Source organism: Physeter macrocephalus, chromosome 14 (genome assembly GCF_002837175.3).
Source record: "Physeter macrocephalus isolate SW-GA chromosome 14, ASM283717v5, whole genome shotgun sequence".
NCBI classification, from domain to species: domain Eukaryota; kingdom Metazoa; phylum Chordata; class Mammalia; order Artiodactyla; family Physeteridae; genus Physeter; species Physeter macrocephalus.
Genome location: NC_041227.1, coordinates 19,593,727 through 19,615,091, shown reverse-complemented (window position 1 = coordinate 19,615,091; position 21,365 = coordinate 19,593,727). Strand labels below are relative to the sequence as shown.

At 51.0% G+C, this 21,365-nt stretch overlaps 1 protein-coding gene across 1 annotated transcript in view; it reads left to right on the top strand.

Moving 5' to 3' along the window:
* Nucleotides 1-21,365, top strand: part of PPP1R16B (protein phosphatase 1 regulatory subunit 16B) — a 107,326-nt gene that overhangs the window by 76,406 nt on the left and 9,555 nt on the right. The window contains exons 4-10 of the mRNA XM_024128545.3: nucleotides 3,107-3,252; nucleotides 12,829-12,932; nucleotides 14,637-14,761; nucleotides 18,740-18,865; nucleotides 19,405-19,480; nucleotides 20,149-20,278; nucleotides 20,381-20,549. Of these exons, the coding sequence (XP_023984313.1) occupies nucleotides 3,107-3,252; nucleotides 12,829-12,932; nucleotides 14,637-14,761; nucleotides 18,740-18,865; nucleotides 19,405-19,480; nucleotides 20,149-20,278; nucleotides 20,381-20,549 (876 nt within the window). The remainder of the gene's footprint in view (nucleotides 1-3,106; nucleotides 3,253-12,828; nucleotides 12,933-14,636; nucleotides 14,762-18,739; nucleotides 18,866-19,404; nucleotides 19,481-20,148; nucleotides 20,279-20,380; nucleotides 20,550-21,365) is intronic.

Genomic DNA, 21,365 nt, shown 5'->3' with positions numbered 1-21,365 from the left:
TGACTCTTTAATGCTGGTCTCCCGTTACCCAGACTCTGCGCTGCACAAGAGCAGAGCCCGTGTCTCTTTCTCATCGGTGTATCCCAGTCTTGCTCCCCATGCTGGCATACGGTCGGTGCTCGATATGTGTGTGCTGAGTTAACGAGTGAACACGCTGAACCGCCCTGTGCTCTGGACCAAGTTTTTGATCAGGTCGACTTGAATGCAGCCTGGCGGGTGGGAGGCCAGGCTACTGGAACCCTGGGCTGGGGAGAGCCTCTTCATCTCCCTCTGAGGGCAGGAAGGGTGGGCAGAGACTGGCCACCCTCCTACCCATAAGCCCTGGGGACAAGTCTCCACCCTCAGCCATCAGCCCAGGGGCTCCCCACGTGTTCTCTTGGCTTCTCTTCCTGTCCCGCAGGGCTTCATGCATCCACAAATTCTAGCTGTGTGACCTTGGGCAAGTTATTTAAGCTCTCTGGGCCTCACTTTCCTCATCTGTAAAAGAGGAATAACAAGTATCCATCTCATTGGGTTGTTGTGAGGATTAAATAAATACACATAAAAACCCTATAAGCATCACTTGACACTGGGTAAATATTAGTTATTATTATTATTAAAATTTGTCACATGTTCACTTCTCGGCAAAGCCACTTCACTTATGTGAAGTGTGGTTTGATCGTCACAGCAACTCTTTGAAATATTATTATCCCCATTTTACAGCTCAGGAAACTGAGTTCAGGCAGCACTGTCCAATAGAACCTTTATGGTGATGGAATGTTCTGTGTATCGACACTGTCCGGTACGGTAGCCTCTAGCCCCACATGGCTGTGGAGCCCTGGAAGTGTTGTTCTGAGGATCAAATGAGGCAATGCATGGCTAGCAAGATGCGTGGCCCTAGTAACTCCTCAAAAAGCATGAGCTCTTATTATTGACAAGGTGACATATTATTACTGCTCTTGCTGGGGCTGTTGTTATTGGTGTCATCATTATTGTCACTACTACTCCAGTACAAATCTGTGGATTTTCTGCTCTTGGCAACAGGGAGCCTTTCAGAGGTTTGTAAACTGAGAGCAACGTGGCTGGATTAACAAAGAAGCTCTCTCTGGCTGAGGTGTGTGGAAGGAGAGTGACAGCGAGGCAGAGAGAGATGATGAAGCCTCAGCCAAGGCAGTGGGGATGGGGACAGCGATGCAGGAGATGGAATCCACACCTGGTGATAGATTGGACGTGGGAAGTGACGGGGTGGGAGGAGTCATCCAATGCCAGGTGTCATTGCCCACCTTGGGGAATGCAGGAGAGGAGGCCGGCCCACTCCATCAGGTACCAGCCCCCATTGCACTCCTGCCTCCAGGTCCCAGCCCAGCCCTTTGCTCAGGTACAGACTGGCCCAGCCCATGGGCATCCTTCTCACACGACTGCAATTCTGGATGCATAATCCCCCTGCCGGCCCACCGCCCCGCCCATCCTCATGTTTTCTGCAGCCCTCAGGGTGGGATCTCTGGCCCTCCTGTCCCCCGATCCCAGGGGCTGGGCTGCTTCTCCTCCTATGGACCGGGCCATCCCAAACCCATCTCCCGGTGACAGCCTGGGGACCCTCGCCTTTCCCCGCTGCCTCACTCTGGTGCCTTTGGTGCCCTCTGCCGGCGTTGCTGTGTCACTGCACGGTTCTCCCGACTACCAGAGGCAGCACCCAGCTCCGCTGGGTCACACATGCCCCTGCTGTCCGGAGAGGTGGCCCCAGAGCCAGCCAACCCCAGATCGGCTGGTGCAGAAAGAGAACCTGGGTCCCTGGCACCATCTGTGCAAATGGCTGCTTCTTTCCCATCTGTCCCTCTGGCACTGGCCCCTGGTTCTGCTGAGAATAGGGGTGGAGGCCGTGGTGCCGCCCCATCTCCATCCCCATCCCCAAACGCACACCCACCTAGGGCTGTGGGCTCCCACAGGTGCCCCCGCTCCTTCTGTTGGCATCCAGTCACCTCTCCACAGGCCTACGGTCACTTCTGTAGGTTGGACCACCATCATCTCTTACATGAGTGATTTCAGCATAGTTCCTCACCATATGCCTCTTCTCCCCTGCAAAGCTTGAGATCGCAATCTCTTCTCCACATGCAGCCAGAGGAGGGATTTTTTAAAAAGCAAGCTTGACTGTTCTGCTACTCCGAGTATAACTCTGCAACATGTCCCATTGCACTGAGGGGTAAGCGCTTCCCTGGATGGTCAGTGCTGAGCACTTTGTCCCCTGCTGGCTTCTCCAGCGGTCACCTGGGATGCATCCTGTAGTCTGTAAAGTGGTTTCCTGTCTTCTACTTCCTCTGTCCTCACTTTTCGCTGCTCATGGCCCTGGCTTGAGGCCCCTCTGTCCCCTTGGAAGCTTTCACCCTCCGTCCCTGGAGTTTGGGAGCTCCAATGGCTGTTGGAGCCCTGCATCTCTCTGGGGGCTGCCTTCTCCTTGGGGCTGCCCCACGTGCGGACAAGCAGGGGCACAGACACAGCTGTCTCCTCGCAGAGACTGTATTAGGACCCCTTAGAGCCTCACGCAGAGCTTGGTTTTTTGGAGTGAGGCTTGGTTACTTGGGACTTCCCCCAAGAACTAGCTTCTGGGTCAGAAATTCCTAAGTCCGAGATTCCAAACTGTGATCTAGGAGGTCACTGCTGTCAAGGGGGGGGGTCTCCCCCGTCACCCCCATCCCCACCCAACCAACACACGCCCCTGCTTCAGCCCGAGCAGCCCTGCTTGAATTGACTGGTTATCTAAGTTAGAGTTCTCCATACAGTTTTGTTGGAAGGAAACCTTCTGAAATTAAAAAGAAAAGCTTTTAAAGCCTCATTCCAAATTTCATCCCGTTCCACCAACATTTGCAAAACATCTTATAGATGACTTTATTTTTAGATTGTCTTTATATTTTTATCTTGGATATTATTAACTTACTCACAAAGACACAGACTCAGAAAGGTTAAGTGGCTTGCCCAAGATCGCACAGCATGTACGTAATGGAGCTGGATTCAAACTCAGGCAGCTTGGCTCTGCTGTCCTTCTTGCGGCCTCTCGAGGGGGAACTTGGTGTGCCCTCGTTACGACCCAGGGCCCTGCCGGGAGCTGACCCTGCCTATGTCCACCTTGCAGTGCTGCATTGACAACTTTGAGGAAATTGTCAAGCTGCTCCTTTCCCACGGTGCCAATGTGAACGCCAAGGACAACGAGCTGTGGACGCCCCTGCATGCCGCGGCCACCTGTGGCCACATCAACCTGGTGAAAGTCCTCGTTCAGTAGTACGTGCCCCTCTCTCCCCCAAGAACAGCCTTTGGTTTTTTCCAAGTTCTATTTTTTTTTTTTTTTTTTACTTTCATCTCCTCTCTCTCTCTTTTTTTTTTCCTGTCTCGTTTGGTGCCTGCCACTCTTTCTTTTTCTCACCGTATTCCCTTTCCATCCCTGTGTCTTTCTCTCTTGTTTTCTCTCCATCTCTGTCTCTTTCCTCCTTGGTATCACTCTGTCTTTTCCACTGTGTCTCTCTTAATTCTCTCTCTCTCTCTCCTTTCATTCTCCCGATATTATTGGGTAAAATACGCCTAACATACAATTTACCATCCTTGGGACTTCCCTGGTGGCACAGTGGTTAAGAATCCTCCTGCCAATTCAGGGGACACGGGTTCAAGCCCTGGTCCGGGAAGATCCCACATGCCACAGAGCAACTAAGCCCATGGGCCACAACTACTGAGCCTGCGCGCCTAGAGCCTGTGCTCCGCAGCAAGAGAAGCCGCCGCAATGAGAAGCCCGTGCTCCGCAACGAAGAATAGCCCCTGCTCGCTGCAACTAGAGAAAGCTCACGTGCAGCAACGAAGACCCAATGCAGCCAAAGATAAATAAATAAATTTATTTTTTTTTAAATTTATCATCCTTGTGTTACAGGCATACATCCCATTTGGTCACAGTGTATAATCCTTCCAATAGGCTGCTGAATTTGGTTTGCTGGTTTTTGGTTTTTGTTTTTTTTTGGCTGTGTTGGGTCTTCACTGCTGCGCACAGGCTTTCTCTAGTTGCGGCGTGCGGGGGCTACTTTTCGTTGCGGTGCGCGGGCTTCTCATTGCGGTGGCTTCTCTTTTTGCGGAGCATGGGCTCTAGGCGCGCGGGCTTCAGTAATTGCAGGACGCGGGCTCAGTAGTTGTGGCACGCAGGCTCAGTAGTTGTGGCCAGCAGGCTTAGTTGCTCCGAGGCATGTAAGATCTTCCTGGACCAGGGAACGAACATGCGTCCCCTACATTGGCAGGCAGATTTTTAACCACTGCACCACCTGGGAAGTCCCTGCTAGTATTTTCTTGAGGACTTTTGCATCAGTGTTCATAAGGGATATCAGTCTGTAGTTTTCTTGTAGTGTCTTCATCTGTCTTTGTATCAGGGTATCATTTTCTTTTTTCAATCTCTTTTTCTCTGTCTGTCCCCATGAGTCTGAATTCATCTCCTCCATGCTTATGTGTTGTTGCCATTTTTGTTTTTCTTGCTATAAAAAAAAAAAAAGCAAGCATACTTCCTTGGCTCTGCCCACCCACCCCCAAATCATGTCCACGTGCATTTCTTTGGGGCAGAACGTGCCTTGGGGGACACCACGTAACAATGCCTTTCCCAGGAATAAGGCCATTTCCCTCTACAGAGCTCTGACAGTCTTCTCCCATGCTGAAATTCCTTCTAGTCTGTTTAGTTTCTATACACACACAGAAGAGGCACCATTCAATTTCAAGCATATTTAATTGAATTCATCTAATGATTGGAGGGCACTCAAGCTGGGCCAAGCCCTGTACTGGGCACTGAGCACTCAGGGATGCTAAAGTCCTGAGGAACCACACAGGAAATCAGGTGATTTCAGTACCAGAGCCAAGACAGAGAGAGACCCATGGGCTGGGGTCCCAGGAGAGCATCTGAGTGCAGGGATTCAGGAATAGTGGCCGAGTGCAGGTGACCTTTGGCAGAGGTCTCAGCAGAGCAGCCAGGGCCCGTCAGGTGGCTACTGGGGGGATAGAGATGCTGCCCTGGCTCAGAGAGGTGGATTAGCTTACCCAAGGGCACACAGGAGCTCAGAGAGGACACACACACACACACCCATTAGACAAAGGTCTCAGGATGGAGGGCAGTTAAAGCCTCTGCTTTAAAGCCTCAAGGCTCGGTAGGGCCAAAGCAGGGACATTTGGCACTTATGGGTGCAGGGACCTGCAGTGTTAATAAAAATAATAACAACCTCCGTAACAAGTGCTGACGTTCAAACCACGTGCCAGACACCGTGCTAAGACCCTGCCACAGCTCACCTCAGTTATTTCACACGATGTCCTGGTGAGGTGGGATTAACATCATCCCCATTTTATAGAATAGAAAACTGAGGCACAGAGAGGGAAGTGTCTTGACTGAGGTGGCACAGCTAATAAAAACAGCACTTACATTTGAACCCAAGCCATTGGATACCAGAGTGTATGCTTTCAGCGACTAGAATGTTCTCCCTCTGGACAACAAATGTAAGTCGCTTAGCTCTGTGCCTGGCACACAGGAAATGCTCAATAACCCTTAGCTCCTGTCATTATTATGCAGAGTAAGACAGGCAGTACTCTCCACCTCTTGGAAATCCTGGACAAGAGATCTGTGTTCCGTGCCTCAGTTTCCTCATCTGTGAAATGGGGAGGTTTTGACACTTGCCTCTCACCCCTGTTGTAAGGAGTAAACAAGACTGTTTGTGTCAGGACCTGGGGGAGAGCGGGTCTTACCTGGGTCCCCCGCACCCCTGCACACCTGAAGTGTGACAGGACAGTCACTCCTGTCCCCTCTCTTGCAGTGCGCTACTTCCTGAAGAATAAGGTCAGCCCTGATTTGTGCAACGAGGATGGACTCACAGCCCTGCACCAGGTAAGGACCCGCTGGGGCCCCTGGTTCCCTGCTCTCCACCTGGACAGGTACCCCATCTCCCTGCTTTTTCCTGCCCAGAGCCCTCAGGGAGGAGGGGGAGGGGAGTCGCAGCTACCACATCTGAAAGGCTCTTGTCTGCTTTGGAGACGAGTGTGTCTGTTACAGGCACGCCCACAGAGCCCCGTGCCCACATGCGCGGCACACACACAGCCTCCGCGGACAGGGAGCCTTTGTATGCTGCATCCTCACTGCCTGGCAAAGGGTTTGACAAACAAAGCAAGTTTGTCTGGAGCTTGACAGTTTACGAAGCACATTTGTTCACACCCACCAATGCATCCATCCACCCCCGTGACAAAAGTGATTGACAGGGGGCTTACGTGACCTCCCTAAGGTCACACAGCCATGAACTCTGGCCAGGAATCACGTGCTATCAAAGCACACATCCTTTTTAGGGCGGCGAGATGGGCCCAGGCCCCTTTGGCTGGGGAGGGGCTGCTCTGGCTGTCGTTTGTCACCTGGCTGCTGCAACAGCCCCCCTAACTAGTCCCCAGCATTCAGGCAGCCCTGCCCCTGACTCATCCTCCAAAGCAGCGGCTGCAGGGATACTCAGACCCAACATTTGCTGACGCTACTCAAAGTGCTCTGGTGTCTTTTCCATAACGCTGGGGGTAAGGAGCTCCCCTGTGCCCCTGCTGAGCCCACCATGTTTTCTGGCTGCCTGGCCTCCAGCCACTTGACTTTTCGGTCCCTTGCACACACGGTACTGCTCCCCGGCGCACCTCACCCAGCGCTCGGGTGCGTGCACAGCAAGAGCCTGAGAGCTCTGCTGTTACATCCATATCCTTCCTTCTGAGCATCCCTTTGTCATCTCATCCATCAGCGTGACTATTTAATGCTGGTCTCCCGTTACCCAGACTCTGCGCTGCACAAGAGCAGAGCCCGTGTCTCTTTCTCATCGGTGTATCCCAGTCTTGCTCCCCATGCTGGCATACGGTCGGTGCTCGATATGTGTGTGCTGAGTTAACGAGTGAACACGCTGAACCGCCCTGTGCTCTGGACCAAGTTTTTGATCAGGTCGACTTGAATGCAGCCTGGCGGGTGGGAGGCGAGGCTACTGGAACCCTGGGCTGGGGAGAGCCTCTTCATCTCCCTCTGAGGGCAGGAAGGGTGGGCAGAGACTGGCCACCCTCCTACCCATAAGCCCTGGGGACAAGTCTCCACCCTCAGCCATCAGCCCAGGGGCTCCCCACGTGTTCTCTTGGCTTCTCTTCCTGTCCCGCAGGGCTTCATGCATCCACAAATTCTAGCTGTGTGACCTTGGGCAAGTTATTTAAGCTCTCTGGGCCTCACTTTCCTCATCTGTAAAAGAGGAATAACAAGTATCCATCTCATTGGGTTGTTGTGAGGATTAAATAAATACACATAAAAACCCTATAAGCATCACTTGACACTGGGTAAATATTAGTTATTATTATTATTAAAATTTGTCACATGTTCACTTCTCGGCAAAGCCACTTCACTTATGTGAAGTGTGGTTTGATCGTCACAGCAACTCTTTGAAATATTATTATCCCCATTTTACAGCTCAGGAAACTGAGTTCAGGCAGCACTGTCCAATAGAACCTTTATGGTGATGGAATGTTCTGTGTATCGACACTGTCCGGTACGGTAGCCTCTAGCCCCACATGGCTGTGGAGCCCTGGAAGTGTTGTTCTGAGGATCAAATGAGGCAATGCATGGCTAGCAAGATGCGTGGCCCTAGTAACTCCTCAAAAAGCATGAGCTCTTATTATTGACAAGGTGACATATTATTACTGCTCTTGCTGGGGCTGTTGTTATTGGTGTCATCATTATTGTCACTACTACTCCAGTACAAATCTGTGGATTTTCTGCTCTTGGCAACAGGGAGCCTTTCAGAGGTTTGTAAACTGAGAGCAACGTGGCTGGATTAACAAAGAAGCTCTCTCTGGCTGAGGTGTGTGGAAGGAGAGTGACAGCGAGGCAGAGAGAGATGATGAAGCCTCAGCCAAGGCAGTGGGGATGGGGACAGCGATGCAGGAGATGGAATCCACACCTGGTGATAGATTGGACGTGGGAAGTGACGGGGTGGGAGGAGTCATCCAATGCCAGGTGTCATTGCCCACCTTGGGGAATGCAGGAGAGGAGGCCGGCCCACTCCATCAGGTACCAGCCCCCATTGCACTCCTGCCTCCAGGTCCCAGCCCAGCCCTTTGCTCAGGTACAGACTGGCCCAGCCCATGGGCATCCTTCTCACACGACTGCAATTCTGGATGCATAATCCCCCTGCCGGCCCACCGCCCCGCCCATCCTCATGTTTTCTGCAGCCCTCAGGGTGGGATCTCTGGCCCTCCTGTCCCCCGATCCCAGGGGCTGGGCTGCTTCTCCTCCTATGGACCGGGCCATCCCAAACCCATCTCCCGGTGACAGCCTGGGGACCCTCGCCTTTCCCCGCTGCCTCACTCTGGTGCCTTTGGTGCCCTCTGCCGGCGTTGCTGTGTCACTGCACGGTTCTCCCGACTACCAGAGGCAGCACCCAGCTCCGCTGGGTCACACATGCCCCTGCTGTCCGGAGAGGTGGCCCCAGAGCCAGCCAACCCCAGATCGGCTGGTGCAGAAAGAGAACCTGGGTCCCTGGCACCATCTGTGCAAATGGCTGCTTCTTTCCCATCTGTCCCTCTGGCACTGGCCCCTGGTTCTGCTGAGAATAGGGGTGGAGGCCGTGGTGCCGCCCCATCTCCATCCCCATCCCCAAACGCACACCCACCTAGGGCTGTGGGCTCCCACAGGTGCCCCCGCTCCTTCTGTTGGCATCCAGTCACCTCTCCACAGGCCTACGGTCACTTCTGTAGGTTGGACCACCATCATCTCTTACATGAGTGATTTCAGCATAGTTCCTCACCATATGCCTCTTCTCCCCTGCAAAGCTTGAGATCGCAATCTCTTCTCCACATGCAGCCAGAGGAGGGATTTTTTAAAAAGCAAGCTTGACTGTTCTGCTACTCCGAGTATAACTCTGCAACATGTCCCATTGCACTGAGGGGTAAGCGCTTCCCTGGATGGTCAGTGCTGAGCACTTTGTCCCCTGCTGGCTTCTCCAGCGGTCACCTGGGATGCATCCTGTAGTCTGTAAAGTGGTTTCCTGTCTTCTACTTCCTCTGTCCTCACTTTTCGCTGCTCATGGCCCTGGCTTGAGGCCCCTCTGTCCCCTTGGAAGCTTTCACCCTCCGTCCCTGGAGTTTGGGAGCTCCAATGGCTGTTGGAGCCCTGCATCTCTCTGGGGGCTGCCTTCTCCTTGGGGCTGCCCCACGTGCGGACAAGCAGGGGCACAGACACAGCTGTCTCCTCGCAGAGACTGTATTAGGACCCCTTAGAGCCTCACGCAGAGCTTGGTTTTTTGGAGTGAGGCTTGGTTACTTGGGACTTCCCCCAAGAACTAGCTTCTGGGTCAGAAATTCCTAAGTCCGAGATTCCAAACTGTGATCTAGGAGGTCACTGCTGTCAAGGGGGGGGGTCTCCCCCGTCACCCCCATCCCCACCCAACCAACACACGCCCCTGCTTCAGCCCGAGCAGCCCTGCTTGAATTGACTGGTTATCTAAGTTAGAGTTCTCCATACAGTTTTGTTGGAAGGAAACCTTCTGAAATTAAAAAGAAAAGCTTTTAAAGCCTCATTCCAAATTTCATCCCGTTCCACCAACATTTGCAAAACATCTTATAGATGACTTTATTTTTAGATTGTCTTTATATTTTTATCTTGGATATTATTAACTTACTCACAAAGACACAGACTCAGAAAGGTTAAGTGGCTTGCCCAAGATCGCACAGCATGTACGTAATGGAGCTGGATTCAAACTCAGGCAGCTTGGCTCTGCTGTCCTTCTTGCGGCCTCTCGAGGGGGAACTTGGTGTGCCCTCGTTACGACCCAGGGCCCTGCCGGGAGCTGACCCTGCCTATGTCCACCTTGCAGTGCTGCATTGACAACTTTGAGGAAATTGTCAAGCTGCTCCTTTCCCACGGTGCCAATGTGAACGCCAAGGACAACGAGCTGTGGACGCCCCTGCATGCCGCGGCCACCTGTGGCCACATCAACCTGGTGAAAGTCCTCGTTCAGTAGTACGTGCCCCTCTCTCCCCCAAGAACAGCCTTTGGTTTTTTCCAAGTTCTATTTTTTTTTTTTTTTTTACTTTCATCTCCTCTCTCTCTCTTTTTTTTTTCCTGTCTCGTTTGGTGCCTGCCACTCTTTCTTTTTCTCACCGTATTCCCTTTCCATCCCTGTGTCTTTCTCTCTCGTTTTCTCTCCATCTCTGTCTCTTTCCTCCTTGGTATCACTCTGTCTTTTCCACTGTGTCTCTCTTAATTCTCTCTCTCTCTCTCCTTTCATTCTCCCGATATTATTGGGTAAAATACGCCTAACATACAATTTACCATCCTTGGGACTTCCCTGGTGGCACAGTGGTTAAGAATCCTCCTGCCAATTCAGGGGACACGGGTTCAAGCCCTGGTCCGGGAAGATCCCACATGCCACAGAGCAACTAAGCCCATGGGCCACAACTACTGAGCCTGCGCGCCTAGAGCCTGTGCTCCGCAGCAAGAGAAGCCGCCGCAATGAGAAGCCCGTGCTCCGCAACGAAGAATAGCCCCTGCTCGCTGCAACTAGAGAAAGCTCACGTGCAGCAACGAAGACCCAATGCAGCCAAAGATAAATAAATAAATTTATTTTTTTTTAAATTTATCATCCTTGTGTTACAGGCATACATCCCATTTGGTCACAGTGTATAATCCTTCCAATAGGCTGCTGAATTTGGTTTGCTGGTTTTTGGTTTTTGTTTTTTTTTGGCTGTGTTGGGTCTTCACTGCTGCGCACAGGCTTTCTCTAGTTGCGGCGTGCGGGGGCTACTTTTCGTTGCGGTGCGCGGGCTTCTCATTGCGGTGGCTTCTCTTTTTGCGGAGCATGGGCTCTAGGCGCGCGGGCTTCAGTAATTGCAGGACGCGGGCTCAGTAGTTGTGGCACGCAGGCTCAGTAGTTGTGGCCAGCAGGCTTAGTTGCTCCGAGGCATGTAAGATCTTCCTGGACCAGGGAACGAACATGCGTCCCCTACATTGGCAGGCAGATTTTTAACCACTGCACCACCTGGGAAGTCCCTGCTAGTATTTTCTTGAGGACTTTTGCATCAGTGTTCATAAGGGATATCAGTCTGTAGTTTTCTTGTAGTGTCTTCATCTGTCTTTGTATCAGGGTATCATTTTCTTTTTTCAATCTCTTTTTCTCTGTCTGTCCCCATGAGTCTGAATTCATCTCCTCCATGCTTATGTGTTGTTGCCATTTTTGTTTTTCTTGCTATAAAAAAAAAAAAGCAAGCATACTTCCTTGGCTCTGCCCACCCACCCCCAAATCATGTCCACGTGCATTTCTTTGGGGCAGAACGTGCCTTGGGGGACACCACGTAACAATGCCTTTCCCAGGAATAAGGCCATTTCCCTCTACAGAGCTCTGACAGTCTTCTCCCATGCTGAAATTCCTTCTAGTCTGTTTAGTTTCTATACACACACAGAAGAGGCACCATTCAATTTCAAGCATATTTAATTGAATTCATCTAATGATTGGAGGGCACTCAAGCTGGGCCAAGCCCTGTACTGGGCACTGAGCACTCAGGGATGCTAAAGTCCTGAGGAACCACACAGGAAATCAGGTGATTTCAGTACCAGAGCCAAGACAGAGAGAGACCCATGGGCTGGGGTCCCAGGAGAGCATCTGAGTGCAGGGATTCAGGAATAGTGGCCGAGTGCAGGTGACCTTTGGCAGAGGTCTCAGCAGAGCAGCCAGGGCCCGTCAGGTGGCTACTGGGGGGATAGAGATGCTGCCCTGGCTCAGAGAGGTGGATTAGCTTACCCAAGGGCACACAGGAGCTCAGAGAGGTCCCAGTGGAGGGCTGTTAGGCCAAAGGACTGGCAGGTGGCCCATGCCCACACCTCCGATGAGAACCTGGGTGTGGTTAAGTCTACAGGAGCATCAGGTGGCCACAGTCCAATCTGGGATGGTGCGAGAGGAGAAGGGAGTGGTGCCAGCCTGGTACAGTGGGTCCCCAGCACCGATGTGTACCAGAATCATGGGTTTAAAATACGTAATCCTCAACCCCACCCACCCCACCCCCGAGAGACTCTGTTTCAGGAGGTCCAGAGTGGAGCCCAGGAAGCTGCATTTTATTTCAGTGGTGCCCGGGTCATGCTGCCGCAGGGCATCCCAGAACCATGCACGTAGGAACCAGTGGCCCAAAAGGCAGATTCTGCCATGGAGCCCCAGGGCTCTGTCCTGTCCCTATCCTGGTCAGCCTTTTGGGCGGGGACTTAGAGGAGGAGGTAGGGGATAGCTGAGGGTACTTCTGCACTTGGTCCAAGACTGAAATAGGACAAGGAGAAGTGAAAAGAGCTGGGCCATGAAAGGGCCAGGTTTCAGTCTTGACCCTCCCACGTCCTGCCTGTGTGACCTCAGACAAGTGACTGAACCTGTCTGAGTCTTTGTTTCCCTCGCATGAGATGGGGCCAATAATACTGAACCAAGAAGACTATTAAGAGGATTATATCAAATGATGAGTGTAAAGGGCTCAGATCAAGCCTGGCTCTAAGCAGATGCCTGGGAAGCAGTGCTGCTGCCATTAATGTTGTAGTTTCTTATTTGACATCTGTGCCCAAGTGCCTGCCTGCTGGTTCAACAGAGCGGGCAACTGGGGGAAGTCTGCTGGCACAGCTCTCCTGGGATTTTGGCCCCTTCCCACGTGGGGCCCCTGAGATCCTGGAGATGGTATCCTTGCTGGGCTGCACCGTGGTTGGGTTGTGGATGTTGGGGTGCATAGTGGGGTGGGAGTGAGAGGCTGGATGGTAGAGGCAGCCAGACCAACCCTCCGTGCACATAGCTGGCCCTCATCCTGGCCCTCTCTCTGCAGTGGGGCCGACTTGCTTGCTGTCAACTCCGATGGGAACATGCCCTATGACCTCTGCGAGGATGAGCCCACCCTGGATGTCATCGAGACGTGCATGGCGTACCAGGGTAAGGGCGGGGCCGCCCGCGGTGAAGTGGGCTTAGTGCGGGGCTGCGGCTCTCTCACATCAATGCGGGTGAACGAGTTACCTAACAATGTGCTCACTGCCTGCTCAGTGCTCCGGAACTGGGATGGGGCCCCACGATGGTTGTTACCCATGTGATGGGCAAGATGCGGACACAGAACAACCCCGGAAAACGTGCTGTGCACGAGGGGGCGTTGCTCTCATCTGTGTCACCCACACACACGGGTGGCCTCAGCTGGCCGGGTCTCTTCGTCAGCTGTGACAATTTCAGTTCAATAAACATTCACAATAAAGATATATTCCCATTTGGGAAAAATAATACAAAGTCAAGAACATTCGCAGCTGCCTGCTCTGTGCCAGGCACCAAGCGGGCTGCCAGGGACCCTGGATAAACAAGATGTGGGCTGTTCTCAGCTTACAAATGAGCTTCAGAGAGGAAATGAATGCAGCAATCAGAGAGATCTGCCCACACCCGCCGCCCCAGTGCATACCCCTGAAGGACCTCCTCTTTAGAAATAAATCTCAAATCCAGACGCTGGACTGCAGTCCAAGGTCCTGCCTGGGCTCTACGCTTGTGTTTCTTCCCAGATGGCTGCGGGAACTGCCCTTTTGGCCTGCCCATTCCCTGGCCCTGGCACTTTCCTTGTTCACCTGCAGAACTTCCTAACAATTTTTGTGCCAATCTGGTGAATCTATGGACCCTTCTCAGAATAATATTTTTAAATGCAGTTATCAAAGCCATAAGATTATAAAGGAAACCACTTCTATTAAAGTAGAGCTCCCCCAATATTTTTAAATGTGTGAAATAGAAACGTTATTGATTCGTGAAACAATAAGATAACATGATATGAAGATACCTACAGTTTCTGTTGGTGACAAAGTCACAGGCACTGCCAATTCTACTGTGAATTTGGCGTACGTTCTAATGGAAGGAAATGCTACATTTCATTTAAAGGTTAATGAAAATAAACAGGTGATTCTTTTTCTCTTTCAAGTTTATAGCTCTCCCCTGAATTCTATCCAAGAATGCTTGATCTCATGGACCTTTTTTTCAGAGCAAATCACTCTCTCCTTAAATACCATTAGCAGCTGCTAGTAACACTTAAATTTTTAGCCAGAGATTCAGGCTTGAAAATGTGTTTCTGTGTCCCTCAACCTCAATTTATTCAGATCTCCATTCAAAAGTTGTATGTTCAGTAATTCAGTCATTGCCGTAATAAAGATTCATTGAGCATTGTGCCTGGTGCTGCAAACACAGCTGTAGACGAAATAGAAGAAATTAACAGAGACCTGGTCAAATACAGGGGTCAGGGGAGGCCAGCTGAGGAGGTGGTCCAGGCTGGACCTAAAGGACGAGATGGAGCCAGGTATTTGAGCAGTTGGAGGAAGGTAGGTGGATGGTAGGGGTAGAAGAACTGTGTGTAACAGTAATCAATATTACTACCATGCCGACTGGGTACCAGGCAGGAATGGACCTTGTTTGTGGCCCAACACGTGGTGTTTGTATTCACTGGGAGAAATGATCTCTGAGCATATCTATCTACCCCCTTGACTGGCAGACCCTGGGGGACGGGAGCCATGCCTCCCCAATCTTCCCCCACTCCCCTCCCCCATCTTACCCTCCCTCCCCTCCCCCTTGGGTTCTCTGCCTGGGAATGCTGACTCAATACCCCCTTCCCCACTGCAGGCATCACCCAAGAGAAAATCAATGAGAAGCGGGCAGCTCCTGAGCAGCAGATGATTTCGGACATTCACTGTATGATTGCAGCCGGCCAGGACCTTGACTGGATAGATGCCCAGGGTGCCACACTGGTGAGGAGAGGGGCCAGGCTGGATTGGGCTGGGGGGTAAGGACCAGAACCCAGACCAGCTGGAACTGAACTGAGCCAGTGCCGGTGGAGGCCAAGCCTATACAGTTGGGGCCTGTCCATGGCTTTGGACCTCCCCCACGTTTTGGGGCCAGGGATGCCCCTGGAATGTGGGAAGTTAGTAGAGCAGGGCTCAGCCGCTTTGAGAAGCTGGGGCTGGGAGTCGGGAGCCCTGGGTGGGAGGCTTGGCTCTGCCATTCGCCTCTTCTGTCTCTAAGTTTCTCCTTTACCTCAAGCTCCAGGGTCCATCCTGAGTTCATTATTTCCGCCTCCTCCTGTGATGTCTCCTGCTTAACGACTGGCGCTCTGTTCATCTGCTTGCCCAGGCCATCTTGCTTGGCACTGTTCCTTCCCCTGCCTTAGTGTCCCCTCTCCCACCCCAGTGCTTTGCCTCGCTGGCTGTCCCTGATGTTGCTGCAGCAGCCTCTCCTCTGGGTTCCCTGACTTCAGAGCCCAGACACCCCCAGGCACCCATTCATCACTGGTTCACCCATCCATCCATCGGTTTGCCCACCCATCGACGTCCTCTATGACGCATGCGGTACTAGACCCTGGAGATGGAGAACGATGGAACCTTCTCTCTCTCTAATCTGCCTCGTTAGCTCCACTCACCCTTTCAGCTCAAGTGTCAGTGACTTGGGAAACCTTCTTGATCTTTCTTCATAGGCTCTCATAGCATGATACAGCTCAGTATTGTGGAAGGTCTGCTTCTGCAGCCTCTAAACTGAAAATTGGAGCATGGCCTTGGAAGCCCACCCCACCACTCCCAACCTTGCCCATGGCTGGGCCCTGCCCTAGGCTTGTGGTCTGTGTGATCGTGAGCACTCAGGGGTTTCAGAATCTTCAGCTCACCAGGTAGAGCTCAGCAGTACCAAGTTCCTTCACCATCCCTCAGGCCTGACCTGGTGGCTCAGGTGTGACAACTGGGCTTCTCCTACCTGTTCCTGAGCCCTACCCTCTGCCTCATGCCCTTTTCTTCTTTTTTTTAATTAAAGTTTTTTTAATTTAAAATTTATTTATGTATTTATTTTATAGTTGATTTACAATATTATATTAGTTTTGGGTGTATGACATAGTGTTTCAATATTTTTATAGATTATACTCCATTTGACGTTCTGACAAAACAATAGCCGATATTCCCTGTATTGTACAATATATCTTTGTTGCTTATTTATTTTATACATAATAGTTTGTATCTCTCAATCCTCTACCCCATCTTGCCCCTCCCCCATCCCTCTCTATATTGGTGAGTCTGTGTCTGTTTTGTTATATACATTCATTTATTTAGTTTTTAGATTCCACATATAAGTGATAACATATTTGTCTTTCACTGTCTGACTTATGTCACTTAAGCATAATACCCTCTAGGTCCATCCACATTGCTGCAAATGGCAGAATTTCATTCTTTTTTATGGCTGAGTAATATTCCATTGTCTATATATACCACACCTTCTTTATTCATTCATCTTTGATGGACACTTAGTTTGCGTCCATATCTTGGCAATTGTAAATAATGCTGCTATGAACACTGGGGTGCATGTATCTTTTCAAATTAGCGTTTTCATTTTCTTTGGATATATACCCAGCAGTGGAATTGCTGTATCATATGGTAGTTCTATTTTTAGGTTTATGTACCTCATGCCCTTTTCTATGAACAAGGTCCCTGCTCAGATCACCTGCTCAACCCAGAACTCAGGGATAGAGTCAGGTAGTTGGATTGAACACTGCTGCATGAACGCTGTATGAAACCATGGCCAGGCTGTATCAGGGAGTTGCCCACCGTAGCTGGAGCTTCTCTGGGTCTGTGGCTCAGCCCTCTAGACACAGGGGTCTGCTCCGCTTGGGCTAGCCTCATAGTGGCTCACCCACATGGGCCGGGCACATACTAGGTCTCAGGTCTTCCCAGTAAAGTGGGGAGATGAATAGTACCTTCCTTAAGCATTGCTGGGGGGACTAAATGAGATTCTGCATATAGTGCTCAGCACAGAGTCTGTAAACGCTCAATAGATGCTAATGATTAACACATTATTATTATTAACATTATCACTCTACTGTATATAAAATAGATAAACAACAAGGACCTACTGTATAGCACAGGGAACTATATTCAATACCTTGTAATAACCTATAATGGAGAAGAATCTGAAAAAGAATATATATATATATATATGTGTATGTATGTGTAATTGAATGACTTTGCTGTACACCTGAAGCATTGTAAATCAACTGTACTTTAATAAAACAAAAAACCACCAATATTGCTCTCCCAGTCATACCTTTTTATTCCCAGCCATGTATGTGACCCCACAGCTTGTAATGTCTGGCTGTCCAGCTGTGTGCCATTCTCAACCACTGGCAAGCAGCAGATATTTATAAATCAGATAATGATACCAACTTTCACGGGTGCCTGTACCAGATCACACCCTGAGTTTTTTCTACAAATTAAAATATAAGGGAAAACCTCCATTTGCCAGAACCTTACAGCAACCTGACCCCAGGACGATGCAGCATCTGGCCATCAGGGCTCTGTTTGAAGGCCATGCTTTCCCCGTCCCACTGGCTGGGGCTCTCTTGCCCCAGACCTTGGCCACCCCAAGAGCCCTCTGATTTCCTCCCAGCCTGGCTTCTGCTGGCCTCCTTGGGCTCTCACCTGTCTCCCACCTTGGCTGGGCATTTGGTTTCTCTTTGCCTCATCTCCTTCTCGCTCCTCCATCCATTCCCACAGTGCATCTTGTCATCACTTATGGCTCTCTCAGGATGTTCATCACTTACTGAGGGTTCGTCACGTGCTAAGTACTCTATGTATTTTCTGGGAGCTTGGGCAAGTGGACAACTGAGGTCTGCAAGGTGGTATCCATCACCAGAGGCCTTAAATGGTGCCACGTAGGAGAGATGGGGCCTCGACATGAGCTTTCCCTTATTGGATGTATTGGGTATCTATTGCTGCATAACATACTAACACAACATGTAGCATCTCAAAACAACAATAAATATTTATGATCTCACATCGTTTCTGTAGGTCAGGGAATTGGGAGCAGCTTAGCTGGGTGGCCCTGGCATGGAGTCTCTCATGAGGTTACAGTCAAGATGTCAGCCAGGGCCGCAGTCATCTGAAGGCTTGACCGGGGCTGGAGGACTCACTTCCAAAGTGGCGTACTCACACGGCTGCAAGTTAGCACTGGCTGTCAGCAGGAAGCCTCAGTTTCTCATCTCTTAGGCTCTCTCCTTAGGGCTGCTTAAGGGTCCCCACAACATGATGGCTGCCTCCCTCTAGAGTGACTGATGCAAGAGAGCCTAAGGTGGAAGCCGCAATGACTTTTATAACCTCAGAAATCACACACCACCACTTCACCACATCCTATTTGTTAGAAGTGAGTCGCTTGTTCTGGCCCACATTCAAGGAGGGAGGCATTAAGCTTCATCTTTTTTTTTTTTTTTTTTAATTTTATTTTTGGCTGCACTGCATGGCTTGTGGGATCTTAGTTCCCTGACCAGGGATTGAACCCAGGCCCTTGGTAGTGAAAGCGCGGAGTCCTAACCACTGGACCACAGGGAATTCCCTAAGCTTCATCTTTTAAAGAAAGATGTGTCAAAGACTTTGTAGGCACACTTTAAATCCACCCTATTGGACCTCCGAGACCCCTTCTACAGGGCTCAATACAGAGTAGGGACTCAGTAAATGCTGTTGCCTTAACTATAGGGCTTGAAGACAGGGGAGAAAGGCTCGCCTGTCTGCCTTACCTTCTAGTTCCATGTTGCAGACTTACTAATGCTCTGTAACGTGGCTGGTATTTCCACCTCATTCTATTCCATTCTGCTGGCCCCAAGTATGATCTGGGACTTGGGTCGGGGAACGGGCTCTCCTGCCTCCAAATGAGGGACCAGCCCCATGGGGAATGCTCACGTCTTTCCTCTCCTTCAGCTGCACATAGCTGGAGCCAATGGATACCTGCGGGCAGCTGAGCTCCTCCTGGACCACGGGGTGCGCGTGGATGTGAAGGACTGGGATGGCTGGGAACCCCTGCATGCGGCTGCCTTCTGGGGACAGGTAGTTGTCACCCACAGGGGTGTGAAGGAGGCCAGCACAGGGTCAACCTGCTGTCCTTTGGGCTGGAAGTTGGTTCAAAAGAACACAAGACCCACTTAGGGTGTTGGCTACGGCTAGTATGTGGGATATGAAAAGACCTAGGGAGTTTGCAAAAATGATTGACGAGTTGTGTCCTAACAAGACGACAATCCAATTTGCTGGAAAATTCCCCACATTTCCTCCTTGAATAGTTTCTCCATTTGTTTCCCAGGTAGAAATCTCTGTGGCTTTCCCCATTCCTCTTTAAACACCTGACAGCTCTGGAGTTATAGCTGACTCCTTCTTCTGTCCCTTGGTATGGCCCAGACATGCTGGAGGAGGTGTCAAGCCAATTGCATTTGCCGGGATTCCTGGCTTTAGGGGGCAGAGCCTTCCCTGGTAGTCAACTTTGCCCCACCATTCTTTGTATCACATCCTAAGAAGCTTTGAACACTCTCTCCACCTCCTAGGCTTTCTGAGCCCTGGGCAGGGGGGAACCTCAGCTTCTTCCTGTGTTTCAGATGCAGATGGCAGAGCTATTGGTGTCCCATGGGGCCAGTCTCAGTGCTAGGACATCCATGGATGAGATGCCAATAGGTAAGTTCAGGACAACACTTGGTACATACATAAGCGTTCATCGATTTTTTGATGAATAGAGGATAAATGGTTAAATATATGGTTGGATAGATGGTGGGTTGGTGTGTGGATGGATAGTTGGATGAATGAATAAATTAATGGGTGGTAGATTGATGGATGGATGGATGGATAAGTGGATGAATGTATGTATGAATGAATAAGAGGATGGGTGGGTAGAGGATGAGTCTATGGATGGATGACTGGTTCAGCAAATAGGTAGATGGCGGAATTAAAGGATGAGATGGACTGAGTGGGTAGGGATGTATGATTTCAGCATCCTTTCGTAAGTTCTTACTTGGGCTACATGGGGTACCTGTTTGTTTCTCTTGCTACTTTTTGTGGGGAATTAATGACTCCTCTTGGAAGCTATCAAAGGTGTCTGAATCATTCATTCACAACTGGGAATTGGGACTGTACATGGGACGTGGGTTTCCTCTTCTTACACTCCTCTAAGGATTGAGTCGTAGCCCAGGAAATAAGGCTGGCACTGTTTTCTCCCCTCCTCCCATGTCCCAAAAGATGCTGGGAGTTTTCAGTGGGTTGGCGTGGCAACTCCTCTGGTCTGGAGGGCCCTCAGGGGCCACAGCCCCCTGCACTATCCCCCACCATGGGCTCCTTTGCCCCTTCAGACCTGTGTGAAGAGGAAGAGTTCAAGGTCCTGCTGTTGGAGCTAAAGCACAAGCACGACGTGATCATGAAGTCGCAGTTGAGGCACAAGTCATCCTTGAGCAGGAGGACGTCCAGTGCAGGCAGCCGCGGGTGAGTCAGGGGCAGGGCAGCCGGGGCGCCCGAGGATGCTCCCGCCCATGGCGCCTGGATGCAGCCTCTCAGCATCCCCTCCCCCACACACACTCCCCTTAGGAAGGTGGTGCGTCGAGCCAGCCTGTCGGACAGAACCAACCTGTACAGGAAGGAGTATGAGGGAGAGGCCATACTGTGGCAGCAGAGGAGTGCAGCCGAGGATCAGCGGACCTCCGCCTACAATGGGGACATCAGGGAGACCAGGACAGACCAAGAGAATAAGGACCCGGTGAGTGCCTGCCTCCTGCCCTGGCCCCCGTCTTGGTCACTGCCGTGGGAGGGGGACAGGGCCCCAGCCTGGTGTTGCTTCTTCATCTCAGAGCCTTCAGAGGGAGGTCAGCTGGCCAGTGCCCTTAAACCAGCTGGATCCTGTCTGATGTGGGCAGCTACCGTGGTTATTGGGGCAAGCGTAGGGTGTGTTCGTGTCGGAGCTGGGAGACTTGCACACAGTAGGGACTCATAATTGCCAGGGAGTGAGTGATCACCATGTGCCTGCTTGGGCTCCAGCAGAAGAGAGATTTAGTTCTGGGCTTCCCAGAAGAGAGATTTAGTAGGGCTGCCACCCTGGGAGAGAGGGCACTACAAATTCTTCGGGGGAAGTATAACAAGATGTTGAGAATTGTGTTGAGACATCAGGTTGGAAGAAAATTATTGAAAAATAGTAAGGGGCTGGCAGGACGTCTAAGAAGCCGGCTCCGGGAGGAGCCAATGGCCTGGGCATTAAACCGCTTTCCTAAGAGGATGCTGTATTAGTTTCTGAGAGCTGCTGTAATGAACTACTGCGAACTTGGTGGCTTGAAGCAACAGAAATGTATTCTCTCCCAGTTCTGGAGGCCAGAAGTCTAAAAGTCAAGGTGTCAACAGGGTTGGCTCCTTCTGGTGTCTCAGAAGGGAAATCTGGTCCATGCCTCTCTCCTAGCTTTTTTTTTTTTTTTTTTTTTTTTTTGTGGTACGCGGGCCTCTCACTGTTGTGGCCTCTCCCGTTGCGGAGCACAGGCTCCGGACGCGCAGGCTCAGCGGCCATGGCTCACGGGCCCAGCCGCTC